Source organism: Pangasianodon hypophthalmus, chromosome 17 (genome assembly GCF_027358585.1).
Source record: "Pangasianodon hypophthalmus isolate fPanHyp1 chromosome 17, fPanHyp1.pri, whole genome shotgun sequence".
Lineage (NCBI taxonomy): Eukaryota > Metazoa > Chordata > Actinopteri > Siluriformes > Pangasiidae > Pangasianodon > Pangasianodon hypophthalmus.
In genome coordinates, this window is record NC_069726.1 from 19793517 (window position 1) to 19808767 (window position 15251).

A 15251-nucleotide genomic window follows, 5' to 3' on the forward strand; every position below is an offset into this window, starting at 1 on the left:
ATCGTATTTCAATAGACTCACTTTAAGAAACTGAAAGTAGAACATGGATTGGTAAACATTCAAATGTGGCCTTTTTTTTACTTTCAAATATGCAAATATTTTGAACATTCAAAGTGTATTCAATGAAATTTGACAAGCTGACAAGCCTAATATGTACAACAATAAATAATTCAACAGTATAGTTCCATTTTATAATCATCCAGGTACACTGAAAATATATGTACCAAAATATAACAAGAACCAATGCTTAACACAGGTGTGTAAATGCATTTAAAATGTATTTAAATGATAAAACAGCTACAGTTTTTTCCCCTCTCCCTTTCCCCCCCTGTTTTTCCCAATTAATGGTATGATCTGTTGCAACTGCTTAAATTTACTCCTGTTACATTTCACATCTCTTGTCATTTTTTTCACCCACAGACAACCATGTCATAGGTTTCTCAATGAAAATAAACAGAGAATTTGACACTGCACTCACTGATAAAACAAGTGAAAACTTCAAAGTAGTTAAAGCAACAATTGAGAATTCAGTAAGTTACACACAGCAATATGATGTACTTAGAATGAATCTTCCTGATATAACACATTTTGTTAGTAGTAGTAGCAGTAGTCATAGTAGTAATAGCAGCAGCAGCAGTAATAGTAGTAGTAGTAGTAGTAGTAATTTTGTAATTTTTTTATATTAATAATAAAGGTAAAAGTTGTAATGTCATTGCACATACTTCTGCTTTAACTTAGAACTTTGCAAGCAGAGAATAAAATACTTGGGGTGTGATGTAATCAGATATTAATCCATGCCAGGGTGGTGTCATACAAATTGCAGTTACTGTTACCACTGATTGTTGATTATTTTCCTATGACAGCTCAAAGTGATAAATTCCTCTTACCACAGCAATTTGCCAATTATTATGCCTTTAGTTATTAAAGAATGACACATCATTCTTTTTATCCATTTATAATTACATTTAATGTTGTGGAATGTCTGTGAAACTAGTTCCTGCTATCACTTACCGTACAGTGTAACAGCTATAAACAGTCTATCCTGAAGACTTTCTCATGGTGGAAAATGTACAGTGGCAAAGAGCTGACACTGGAGACTCCTTACATAATATTAAATAAACATCTCCTAACAGATCAATTGATGATTATATGCATTTCTTTTTTAAATAACTATAAATTTTTTTATCTTTTTATTTTTAGTATTAGATTATGTGGAACATCTGCAATACAAGTCCCTGTGAATGAGCTGTTACTATAGAAACAATAATGGAATGAGTGCATTAATATAAACTTGATATTGAAATTACAGATGGAAATACTGTTAGAGCTGCTGTTATAGTATGTGGTATAAACCTAATTTTTACATACTGAGCAGTGAGCATGTCTTTTTTTTTTTTTCCCCAGATTGATCAAAGTTACAGAAGTGTGCCTGCCTACCAAGCCAAATCTGCAAATGTGAATGATTTCAGGTGATGTTATATTTTGCATTGTCACTAGTTAAGTATTTTAGAGTTGGCCATATTTAAGATAATTGTTTAATCATATGAAATAAATTAAATAAATATATAATCAGAGAAATGTGATATTCACTGTGGCACTCACTACATCTACATGATCTATTGGACGCAATAACTTTTTCATACATTCACGAAACCTAATGAAACCATTCATAAACCATACAACATGTAATCTCGTAAAAAAACATGTAGCTTTGTTGTAGAATTTTGTCAACAGTTCTTTTTAAGAATTTTAACAGTTCTGTTTTTTGTCAGGCCTGGCAGTGTGATTGCAGACTTCAGTATTAATGCAACTAGCAATAACCTTAATTTACTATCAGCAAACCAACAACTTGCAAGCAATCTCCGTTCACTGGGATTCAACGTAAACGATGATGCATTCAGTCACAGTGGTAGGGACTTTATTCTCTTATTATTGATCGTCCTTCTTCTTCTACATATTATTATTATTATTATTTTTATTATTTCATTTTTGCAGTCCAACACTCTATCCCACCACCCTTTACCTGACATAAGGGGATTTCTTAACATAGTTAACTACATGCAACTTCTATAGCATTGATGTTAAAAATTAAATGAAAAGAAGCAATAAAACCTCAGACATGTGCATGGCTCTGTGTTTCAGTGGAAGATGGGCTGTACACAAGCAAAGACCAAATATATCCTGGCCAAAAACTGACACTGACCTGTAACACGACAGTAAATAACACCATTAAATGGATGAGGAATGGAATTGAACTAAAGTCATCAGATAGGTATATAATTGAACAAACTGTACTCACTGTGAAAAGTACCACTCCCGATGATAGCGGTAAGTTAAAACTGACTTCCGTGTAGTATAATACCTTCCGTTAATGTTACTGTGCTCTCAAATAATGTAAATGAAGGGTGCAATTATAAATGTGTAAATATTACATTATGAAATAATTGTATTAGTCATCCAAACCGCTCTTAAATTCCCAACAGTTGGAGCATCTTTTTCTTTTTTTTTTTTTTAAAACCCTTTTTAATGCTAAGCTTGACCCTTTTTTGGCCTGGTAAAATGCCCAAAGAGTATAGCTACAAGATAGTTTATACATTTAAAGTGTTTCAGGGTGGAGTTTTCCTTCAACTTATCTTGGACCACCAACAAAATCTTTACTGTTTATCTAAGAGTCTTTAAAATTTCCCATAAATGATAAATGATCATGTAGATTGCCATCATTTAAATACTGATATACGCTTCAGGGGTGTTCACAACATTTTAATCAAATTATATTTTTTCTGATTTATATATTATTTCTTATTTTCTTTGACCCTATCAGGTCAGTATGAATGTCGCACAACAGAGAACTCAATACCCTCTGTCATCTGGCAAAGGATTTTGATTCCAGATCCCAATATCCAAGTGAGCAATGACAAATTTGTAAAATGTGAGAATTCAACAGTTATGCTGCAGTGCTGTGCACATGAGAGCTATGAAGTGAAATGGAGCGTTGACCCTGCAGCTTGCATCCAACCTTCACCAGGTCACACATAAACTTTTAATGTTATATTTCATGTAGTCGCTAATGAATAACAGTTCAGCTGCATAATCAGTCCAAAAATAAATATAAATAACAGCAAAACATTATTACAATCAAATATATAGCCTAGCACCATTTAAATAGTTTTGATTTGTACTTTAATTTTATCCATTTATTATTTTGTATAGCTCCACCAACAGGCTGCATATTATGTAACTATAAAATTAACACACAGGACTGTCAGACCAATGAGCTACACATGTCGGTCACATGTCAACTTACCAAAAGCAATTACAAGGCACAGAATGTCACGATAAATGCAGTCAATGGACGTGAGTAACCCTCATTATTACTTATTACGTTTTTCTTTCAAATGCAAATAAAGAACATCAGAGAATAAATTTAATTAATGTGCATAATTATCATAAGCTTGGGTGAGTATTTTAAGTACTAATCAATTAAAAATGATGTGAGATATAAATTATACAACATTTATATTTTTACGTATTTGTGGTTAGTGATTTTCTGAGTTACATTTTTATGTATACTTTTCTTATTATTAAAGATGATCTGTTCATAATTTTATGGTTACTAATAGGGATGCATCAATACCATTTTTCAGGTTAAGTATTTGTATGTGTTTTTGGTTATAATCCATACTGATACTAAAAATGAGTAACTTACATAGTATTAATCAATCAGAGGTATCAGGGGAATGATGGAACATGGTATTTAACTGTTTATGTTGCCCTGGTTTACACAGTGGCCATGAAAAATGCACATGTGCATAGTCATGCACTTAGGCTACTAGGCTTATTCTTTATAATGTTGGCAAGTTGAAGTTTAAATAAAGTGCATTAGCTAAACTGCAAAAATTGACATCTTACCAAGTGAAAATATCGTGAATATAGTCAAATGTGTCTAGTATTTCCTATTATAAGATTACAATAAAGAAAATATCTGATTATTAAACCTAGGCATTTATTTATTTATTTATTTACTTACTTAATTACTTACTTACTGATATCAACCCTGAAATAGTGTTGTCCTATTGGCAGATAATTTCTCATTTTATGCATTTACTTCTAGAAAGAAGCAAAATCATGTGCCAATAGAATAAGAACACTTGAAGTTTGAAATGAGAAAAATAAAAAAAAAACATCTGAAACAGGCTGAATATGCTTATATTTGATTTAATAATAATCTCATAATAAGAAATATTAGATAAATTTGCTTATATTCGAGATACTTTCACTTGATAGATATCTTTTTTTTTTTTTTGCAATATAACTACATTAGCTACTTTGGATTGAGCAGGGCTGCAGTGGAGGATTCTGAGTGCTCGCTGTACTAAAGTGCTCTCACATCCGACAGTTTTTCTGCATGCTCGCTTTACTGTTCCATGCTCTCAAATACATTTGTGCACATGCAATTCATAGAACCTTGAACTATGGCTGTAGTCAAGACCACCACTGTCAAGTCCAAGACCAGGACTAGGTGAGATCAAGTCAAGACCGAGTCTTAAGTGGGTCGAAATCAAGATTAAGTCCAAAGGAAAGTGAGACTGAAAACTGACAAATCCTTTACTTCAACTAGTTGCACTAATGATTAGGCTGTTTTTGTGCATTCAAAAAGAAAAGACAGCACAAACAGTAATTTTACAAACTCTTGGTTGAGACCAATACCAAATTAATCAAGACCAATGTGCAAGACAGAGACAAGTCAGAGTACAAATGCCAGTAAGTGAGAATTAGTCCAAGTCAATACAGACAACGCTTCAAGACCGGACTCGAGTTCTACAGCATTACCTTTTTATATTTTTTATTGACCATGCTCGCTGTTACTGCTCTGTGCACTCAGCCACCCCATTCTCTTTATTAAAGATACTTTTTAAATGCCATATGATGTTTTATCAGGATACTTGTATCACACTTTGGCATCTGCTTTGCTTTAATTGCTATCATTAATCATGAAATATGTCTACACTGTCATTTCATGCCACCTGCTCATTAGAAAATGAGTAAGATGATAGATTGAAACGGATTCCAGTATCGATACCAAGTTCCATAGTATCATAATTCACATGTTCAGAAAATAGATGTGCTTTCATTTAATAGTACTTTCAAATTTTGTCTTAATGGCAATGGGAAAATGATTGAAATTTTTTTATTAACTGCCAGGGTTCCTTGTACTCAAGTTTTCTTATTCATTTGTCTATAAGGAAGGTCTGAAATGTTCTAATTTGTAACATCATTCCTTTAGAATTTACCTGCTATAATGATGTATTTGGACCTGGAAATGTGGAAGACGTACGTGTTGGTGACTGTAATGGGGACATGGTTGGCTATCAAAAAGCTAAGTGTAATTCAGCAGGACAGTGGCAAATTACAGAGAACAACTGTGTCCTGCGAGTCATTCAAAATCTTAAAGATAGAGCTTCGGTAATCAGATTTTATTTTGAGTTTTTTTTTTTTTTTCAACAAAGGATAAAGAAAATTATCTGAATGATGTGATTTTCTGCATTTCATTTTTCCGTAGCTCTTGAACGTCATGCCCACTGAGCTCCCACAATTTGTGGCTAATCTCAGCATTGCTACTGAAACAAATGCTCAAAATATAACATCATCTTCATCGACCATATTAACAATTGCTTCCATACTGCAAACCATTGCCAATATCTCCCAAACAATCTTAGTCAGTAAACCCATTCTGACTGTAAGTATAGTCATATTTTCCCTTTTTGTTCAATTATTTGTTTTTCAAATCTCACTGTAGTCTTTAAATTGTGGTGAACACTTCCCTTGCTCCTTACTCATAAAGAACAAGAATCGAAACTTTTCTATTTTGTGATGCCATATTTTATTTAAATAGATGTGCTCTTTCTAATAAACATTTAAATTTTAAGGGTTTCCTGCAAACACTGGATGTCATAGGGTCAATAGCTGCACGGGGGGCATGGATGGATTTAAACCAAAACAATGCAACCAGGAATGCCAGTTCTGAACTTCTGAAGTCTATTGAAATCATTGCACGCAGACTCCCAGATGAAAACATTGAGATATCAACTAACTCTGCTCATCTCAAAAGAACTTTCATCACTGTCCCATTTTTAGAAGTATTTGGTAATAAATCAACCACCTATATAACAATTCCAATGAGTAATGAAAATTCTTTCATAACCATCATAGTTTTTTCTGCACTTGACAATGTTTTACCTGTTCGAATTGCCTACAATGACAGTCTAACTAACCCCAGCATCAATGGCGATGTAGCTGTGATTGAACCAAAGTCAACAATTAACAACATCTCCTTTTCTTTTGCCATAAAAAATAAGACACTGGGAAAACCTCAGTGTGTCTTTTGGAACTTCAGTCTTCTGAATGGCATTGGTGGATGGGACTCGACTGGATGTCAACTAAAGACATTAGGAAATGAATCTGAAAGATTTACATGTGAGTGCAATCACACAACCTCTTTTTCAATCCTGATGTCACCATTTTCTGAAGTCTCGGGCACAGCCTTAAACTTTATAACTTACATTGGTGTTGGCATTTCCATGGCCAGCTTGGTTTTGTGCCTCATCATTGAAATCATTATTTGGAAATCAATGACAAGAAACGACACATCCTACATGCGCCATGTCTCCGTAGTCAACATTGCTGTCTCCCTTCTGATTGCGGACGTATGCTTCATCATTGGAGCAGCTGTTGTAAAAGAAGGAGAGAAAACACCAGAGGGACCCTGCAGTACAGCAACATTCTTCATGCACTTCTTTTATCTTGCCCTTTTCTTCTGGATGTTGCTGTCAGCACTCTTGCTCCTCTACCGCACCCTCATGGTCTTTTCCAGAATGACCAGAGGAGCAATGATGGCCATAGCCTTCACTGTTGGCTATGGAGCCCCGCTAATCATAGCTGTCATTACTGTGGCATCTACAGCTGGAAGAAAAGGATACATTAAAGAAAAACATAGTTGTTGGCTAAACTGGAATGAAACGAAGGCCCTCCTGGCATTTGTGATTCCTGCTCTGACTACTGTAGCTATAAACCTCCTGGTGCTTATTGTGGTTCTGTGTAAGATGATGAGGAGAGGAGTTAATGCCACAACTCAGCCAGATGACAAACATCCCCTAATGGTCATTGCTAGATGTGTGGGGATTTTAACACCTCTATTTGGTCTAACGTGGGGATTCGGCATTGGGACCATGGTGTCATCGAACTTTGGGATTCACGTGGTGTTCGCATTCCTTAATTCACTGCAGGTACTAATGTTATTCTCTTTGTAATTATAATGACACATCCTAAAGATCTTCTAAATAATATCAGAACTGAGCTGTTAAAATTAATCCATACAATTGTCTAATTTGTCTTTTCAAAAGGGTTTCTTTATTTTGCTGTTTGGGACATTACTGGATAGTAAGGTATGTGCCCTTCAGGATTCAGGTCTTTAAAATAATAATAATAATAGTAATAATAATAATAATAATACTTTGATTATTTTCTTGTTTCTTGTTCCTCTTTCTCGTTTTGTGGTTGCAGGTCCGAGATGCACTGGCAGGAAGGTTAGCTCTGAGGAACTCAAGCTCTAATCGCACTAGGGTAAATACTCTTTATTTATTCTTGCTACTTAGTCATTTAACTTGGACTTTAAAATTAGGCATTTAAAGTGAAATTTCTAATTTACAGAGCACAAGTGCTGGACCATTATCCTCAGGCAGACTTACTTTCTTTCAGAGGTTATGGCGGAGAGGTATGTAACTGAACAGAAAGTTGATTAATATGCACCTGAAATGTGCTTCTTTCTTAATATGACAGTTTTAGTACATTGTGTATGACAGCACCTATCATGTATAATGTAAATTCTCAACTTTAAATTCAGGCTTAGTAAATTATTATTACTTTAAATTATAATTGCATTGTTAACATTATACCATATTTGGATTAACCTTAGCCTTAGTAACATATGGTTAATACTGGTAGATTATCTTTACAATTACTGAAGTCATATGCCATTTTTAAAACCAGCTGGTTTAACATCAGGTATGTTACACACAGTAATAATAATAATAATACAAATGATGTGATTACTTTGGTCACTGCATCCAGGGGCTTTGTTCTTCTTTATGCTAGTACATACTCATTAACTTATGATGACTTAATTCTACATATGTAACCATGGTTGTGACTGAGAAGAGGACTGCTACTACTTCAAAACTAGTGGAGTATTCCCATCTGCTTCATGTTCATTTTCTTGCTGACTACCAATAGGCATCAGCTTTTAAACATGATGAAATATACATATAGGCAGCCTTTAAATGCTCCCTCGTAAGTGGCACTCATCCGCTACCTATTCTTGTCAACAGCACCTTGGTGATGGTCTACACTAGCATGTTGGTTCCTAAAAAATGTTGGAGCACTAGTCACACAGCTTGCATTTTTGTCAGTATTTTTTTTCCACCACATGTTCCTTCCAGCAAGGCTGTAATCTATTATTACAGTTTCCTTCTTTGCAGGGAAGAAATGTGGGCTGGACACTACTGACACTTGCATTTGTGACATGACTGACCGGTCCTGGGCATTCAGTCAACATCAAAATGGTATGCATTGCAACATACCCAGTTTCACTACTTGAGTTGCAAAATAATTGCATCCTCTGCAACCATAACTGAGATGACACTGTCCTCTGTCAAGAAGGCTTGCATGGCATGCAAGTTTAGCCTCATGCAATTAAACAGTCTATGGAGGAGTCAGGTGACTCTTTTCATGATTGACTTTTAGTCCATGTGAGATCAGAAGTGTTTAGCTCAACGGCTGCTGTTGGAACTGTCCATCAGTAGCACACTGACCAAGAAGAGCACACAGACCCTGTCATAACAGGATCATCTGGGTCACTCGCACCCACTTTGTGAACACCCCGAGTGCCACAGCTAACCCAAAGGGAAAAGGACTTCACTCTACTGACTGTGAAATTGTCTTTATCCCTCAGCAATAGAAATGTAGATATGCATCTTTCAGAGCTGTGGCCACAACCAAGCCCGAGCTGGAGATTTTCCCATTTATGCATGTGCAGTAGTAGTGTTGGGCTGCATGATCAGGCTGGACAACTGAAAGAATCATTTAACTCAGCAGTCTCCAATAACTTGATTGAACAAGAATTTCAACTTTAGTGATGGTAGACAAGGGTGTCTAAACCTAGCCTGCTGCCGCAAAATGTCCAGTTCATGTTTTGGACAGAAGACACTGATCTAGTCCTTCTCAGGCCTGTACACCAAAGACCTGCCAGGCACCAGCAGCAGGTGGCACAGTGTGTTTAGCAGCCAGATAACTTGCCTTCTAACCTGCATTAACAATTCCAGTGATCTACCACACTTCACTGCTTTGGCGCCCATGGCTTGATTAGCCTCTAGAACTTTTGTACCCATGATGGGCATTATCTCATTAAGGGCCAGGAACCACTGCGTCCCACGTTACGGATGCACATTTAGCACATTTGCAAACTATTTTCAGCTCCTTTATATTCAGCCCCATGATACATGGAATTACGTACAGTGCTTCATCAGCCTGTACCACTAGTGAGACTAGCATTGTCTCTTCTGCAGGCATTAATCTTGACTTTAGTGCTTCTGCATCTACCATTACAACCAGTATGCGTGCCGTTTTCTCAGGTCACAGCTTGAATGCACTTTTGAGTATGCATTAGGGCTCTTTAATGCAGCTGATACATTGTGGAATAGCCCAGGCACTTGGGTGACTATACCACAAACTGATTTGCATTCGGTCAGTTTTGCGAAGTACAAGATCCAGCTGCAGATTCACTGAAACGACAACATTAATATCAGTCTGCAATATAATCGCTGCTGATGCTGAGCTGCACTCCTGCATTGCACACTATTCATCAGATTCTCTGGTCTCAAGCTTATGTACCGAGGGCACATCAGGGTCTCTCTCTATGTAAGGTGGCTGTACTAAGCTTTCCAAGCAGTGCACTTCACTGAGCTGCATTGTAGTCAACAGCTCTTGCATTTAGGCAATGCCTGATGCAAGGTAAAGGTACTCACTCTTCCTAGTCCATAGGACTGACCAGACAAGTCTTCTGCCCATCTCTGTTCTTGCAGCTGCAACACAGCAAAGGAGCTTACTTTTTTCTTCCCACATGGTTCTGCACCCATACCTGCTCCTCACTTCACTCCTCGCTGTGTATGCACATCATCAGGAGAATGTATTGAATGGCCAGCAGTAATTCCATAGCCTGCTGGTCGCTATTAGGCCACATCTGTTCCAGTGACATAGTCAACTATCACCAAGAATAGTAGAGTGAAATACTAGAATTAGTGTCACCCATGCCTGTGCAGATTTAACAATAAGATTAGGGTTATTAGAAAAGGATTAAATCACTGTACTCACAGTCTTTGAATTTATGAGAATGGAAAAAAGGACAAGCATGACATAGCAGGAACCTTTTAAAGGCTACCCACGTGGGGATACAGTCACAAGATGATGACTTTGGTATGTGGCAAGGAAACAGGTCTGAAGGAAACTGCCCTGGTGGTGTGGAACAAAAGAAAGTAGAGCGCAACAAATTACCTGTTGACTCTGTTAAAAATATTTGTTTTGCTTTTAGAAAAAATATGACTGAAACATAATTTGATATATCAAACACTGCTACTGTATGTACTATGTACTTTAAACTGCAGGTTTTTTTTTAAGGATGAGAAGTAATTTGAATTAGCTTTCAAATGAGTCACTTAATTTTTTTTTAAATAATCTTTAAAAAGTTTTTAAAAATCTGTTTCATTTTGCATTGCCACTAACATTCTGGTCTCTTGCAGATGTGTACCATGTATCAGAAGGCGGCATTTTGCCATCATCTTCAAGCAACTCATACAGAGTTATTTAGCTTAATCAAGCTAATGTGGCCCAAAGTTTCATCCATATATTCAAGAACCTGTTTAACAGTAATGATATATTTAGCGAATCTAGCTTTTTAGTTTTTTGCTGGTGACCTCAAAAATAGAATAAAATCAGAATAGTTAATGAAATGAATTAATGACTAAGCTGTCAATTGTTCAAAACAATACTATTAATAAACACTTTTTTTAAAGAAGCATTAAAAAACTATCCTTACTTTTCATCATTTTATATTGTACATTTGCAATAAATAATTTTTATTATCAAATAATGCATTTCTGAGCCACGGTTTTCCATATGTGAGCAATCCTGGTTTTTGTATCTTTTGTCTCTTGGATATATTTTGGATCTGTTTACTTTTCAGGTTATGAATCCTTGCAGATTAGGTTGTTACTCTGCATTGTTGCACCTTCAACTGTTTGTAAATTGTTCCACATGAGATTGTCTGCTAAAGAACTTCACTTAAATTTACATTTACAGAGATTTACATTACAGTGATGGCACATTACCACTTTTTCTTTTCCAATAATGATACTGATACTAAAACCTTGCGTATCAGCTGATATTGATACCCATCCAATAGTTTTTCTTCAAAAACTACTAAGCTTTAAAATTAACTTTTTGATACCGAAGCTAAAATACATCGCTAAGAACACGAGTAACACAAATCACAGTAAAGTTCAGTTAAACCCTTTCACCCAAATATTACTTACATTAAAATATAAGTAGAATAAAAGTCAGTCCTAACAAAAACTACAATCAAGTCTCTTTATATGTAAACAATTTCCAGTTACCAAAAAAAATAAAATAAAATAAAACACATCTATTCCAAAAAAAGGTTCTTTAGTGTAAAGTATTTCCACATAACTGACATGACAGTAACTCCCACACATTTGCTTTGACTAGCTTACTGGTTAACATTAGGGCACGTGGCTATGGTTATCACATGACCTACTTTAACCTGCTGTACGTTGTTGCATTCTCATGTTTCAGATTAGATTTCTTCAAGTTTGATTTCTCAAGTTTGACTTGTAGAATGCTACCATTGCTGTGTATCTCTGCAATGTGTGTATCCTTGAGTATCTCTTAATTGTGTCTACAGATTTTATGGATTTTCTTTTGATCCTGGAAACAAGTTAATAAATTTAACAAATAAAGTTAACAAATAAAAATTAATAAATTAAGCTCAAAACCACAATGACTGTCCTGTTTGAGCTTTAACACCCAACATACTGTAGCCTTGAACTGATTCAGTGGATTTAAATTATTGTCTTATTAAATATCGCAGCATATTTATTTAAAATGTGCATTACTCTGTCAGCAGGTGTTAGCAAGACTGCAGTACAACACATCAACATGGAGGAGCTGACCAATAAGCTACAACATTTTACAGCTACTTTCTTATAAATTTCTGAAGCAGCAGTTGCTTGAACAACTGATATAGTTATCAATGTCCTGTACAGGAAATCATAATCATCACTTTTTTTTAGTTAGCTACGTTTTTGGTTGTCATTGATTGTAGCTTCCATCTACCTTTCATTTAGTGGAAAAATTTTCAACAATTACACGTTTATGCTCTGGCAGCTGAATAAGCTCAAATCCCATAAGCACGCTCCAAAATCTAGTGGAAAGCCTCCCCAGAAGAGTGGAGGTTTATCACAGCAAAGGGGAATAAATCTGGAATGAAATGTTCAACAAGCACATATGGGAATGATGATCAGGTATCCACAAACTTTTGGCCATATAATGCATGTAATACCGTGATGTACTGTAAAACCAATTGGCCCAATTGTTGACAATGTGTAGTGTGATAAAAGTTTAAGCCATTTTTTGCCGGTTTAACATCGGCATGTGTCTAGTCGAGGTGATCCTTTCTGATTGGACTGTTACAATGCGAATTCTGCATAAGTACACACAAAGATCTGCACGCTAGTACAAACCAATGACGTTTATTTTGCAGTCACAATGCTTACACTATATGTAGCAGACATCCAAACAATTCAACCAGCTACCTTATCACTCAGAAAGGACTCCACGCACACACACACGCACACACAGTTGCCAAACAGAGACACATTCACATCAGGGAACCAAAAAAAGGAAAAATAAGGAAACTTAAATGAGTGTTGGACATGGTTAAAGAGATGAGCTAGTTCTTCACAAACAGTTAGCAGCAGCATGTTGAGAAGTAGCACAAGTCGCTAAAATATTCCATTCTGGATCTGTTTCTGTAAATCTACCATATTTCTGATGCACTATTTCTTTGTTGCTTTAAAAAAATGGAATTCTTCAGAGGAAAGAAAAAAAAAAAACCTTTTAAAAAGGGGTGAGGGGGTGAGGGGCAAGCTAGAGGCAAACTGGCAAGTGTGATCAGCTCTTGCTTTAACAATATTTAGTACCAAGTTGTGTGTGTGTGTTTTTGTTTTTGTTTTTAAGTACACAGTTGCAAACTGTAAGGGGGCACCAGCCTGTGTTTTATTTAAACAAAAAACAAAAAAAAAAAAAAAAAAAAAAAGAAAAGAAAAAAAAAAGTAGAATGATTTAGTGAGAAAACAAGTGCAGGCTGATCTAGTTCCTCCACAATCATGAGTCATTTTGTATTTTATAGTCTTCAAAAGACCCTAGACATAGAATTGGTTGGTCAAACTCTCGCCTTATGTATCATTCTTGTCTTTAACACGCCCGTGTTGACTTCCCCTTGGTTTATTCCCGCTCCAACTGAAACATCAGCTCCTCAGATGAGGCATCATATCAACTTTAGAGTTCAGAAGGAATTTCAATCTGACTGGTTCCCTTTTTAAATAACTGACTGATGAAATTGTTTATAAGCCTAAATAGGAGCAATAAATATTTCAGAAATAATGCTAACATTTGATTGTCCATGCTCAAATTCACTTATTATTCCTCACACAATATCTGAACCCTACCCTGCTAGCTAATGAGGACACTGATGACAGAGTGGGAATGAAACTGAGATTTTTCGAACGAAATTTGGCTGCTCAAGTCAAGCATTGAAAGATCAGCAACACACTTCTGAGTCAGCAGGGGAACTCAACACGGGTGGCTAAAAGTAGTACGCAGACTCTAAATGAGGATGCCACAAATTCAATAGATTGTTTTAAGACCTGTTATTGAAATACATTGCCGTAACAAACTGATTCGCCACACAAGTGCCCCCTTGTGGCCATGAACAGGCATTGCTGCACGTCAAAAAATATTTATTTACAGTTTCCGGCGCTTTTTGCTCCTTCTTCAGGTTCATTTTGAGGAAAATGTACATCATTTAAAACCTGTGAATCCTCTAATTCCCTAATTCTCAACACAAACACAGATCAAATCCTTCAGTCACTCCGTCTCTCCACACAGACAAGCCACACTTTCAGCACAACTGCACTAACTACACTGTAAAAAGATCTGGTTTTTACCCAATCACACATTTTTGTATTTTTTTGTCCTTAATTTTGTAATCATTATAAACATCATCAAAAATTGTTATGACAAAAAAAATGTACACTTTTTCTCCTCTTGCGTGTTTCTGTACAAGGCAGGCAGAAGCAGAGCAGCTCGCCCCCTTCCCCCTCACACACACACTCTCACACTCACTCACTCTCACACACACAAGTTTCCCACCTCCCTTATTAGCCCACAGAGCTGAAAAAACACACCGCACACTCTAAACACGAGTTGATGCCAATCTACAACTCCATATCATTTAATACACTACTTTCGCTCTCTCTCACACTCACAGGCACACACACACACGGCCCAACCCTGTTCCGATCCTCACGCACGCACGCACGCACACACACACAAACACACACACACACACACACACACTCCTCACACAGCTCCACACCCCCAATACACACCGTTCCTCACTCTCATGGGTTCTGGAAACTGGCTTTAAAATATGTATATATTTATATGTGTATATATAAAAAGGGAGGAAGGAAGAGTGGAGTGTGTGGGGGAAGGAGAGGGAGGGGCCTGTGGGCTCCAGAGGCAGGGTCTAGTTGAGTGGGCGGGGCCTGCAGCAGAGTGGAATGTCAGCTCATCATGTCGTTGCTGTTGACACCGTACGTGGAATTCTTCATGGAGTCGTTCACTTCTCTCCTAAATACTGAAAGATTCTGCGTAAACCTGTGGCACAGATCGACAATGCATTAATAATAATAATAATAATAATAATAATAATAATAATTAGTAGTAGTAGCAGCATTTGTATTATTATTTAAAAATAGTGGCAAAATTATTATTATTATTCCAGAAATATATGACAATCCCTTTAAATATTATATTTATATACCAAGTTCAATTTGTAC

General features: G+C 36.2%; 2 protein-coding genes across 2 annotated transcripts in view; one reads left to right on the top strand and one right to left on the bottom strand.

The window, feature by feature from the left end:
• The first annotated feature begins 1590 nt into the window (after positions 1 to 1590).
• LOC128320932 (adhesion G protein-coupled receptor F5-like) lies at positions 1591 to 11513 on the top strand. Its single transcript, XM_053241385.1, has 11 exons — positions 1591 to 1909; positions 2143 to 2328; positions 2822 to 3025; positions 3211 to 3354; positions 5285 to 5463; positions 5561 to 5737; positions 5928 to 7283; positions 7401 to 7442; positions 7561 to 7620; positions 7708 to 7771; positions 10851 to 11513. Exons 2-11 carry the CDS (start codon positions 2238 to 2240, stop codon positions 10916 to 10918), a joined length of 2385 nt encoding a protein of 794 aa, XP_053097360.1. The 5' UTR covers positions 1591 to 1909; positions 2143 to 2237; the 3' UTR covers positions 10919 to 11513.
• Positions 11514 to 12862: 1349 nt separating this feature from the next.
• The window catches only part of xpo7 (exportin 7), a 35931-nt gene continuing 33542 nt past the window's right edge, over positions 12863 to 15251 (bottom strand). Inside the window, 1 exon segment of the mRNA XM_034312586.2 lies at positions 12863 to 15069. Within this exon segment, the coding sequence (XP_034168477.1) occupies positions 14976 to 15069 (94 nt within the window). The 3' untranslated portion in view covers positions 12863 to 14975.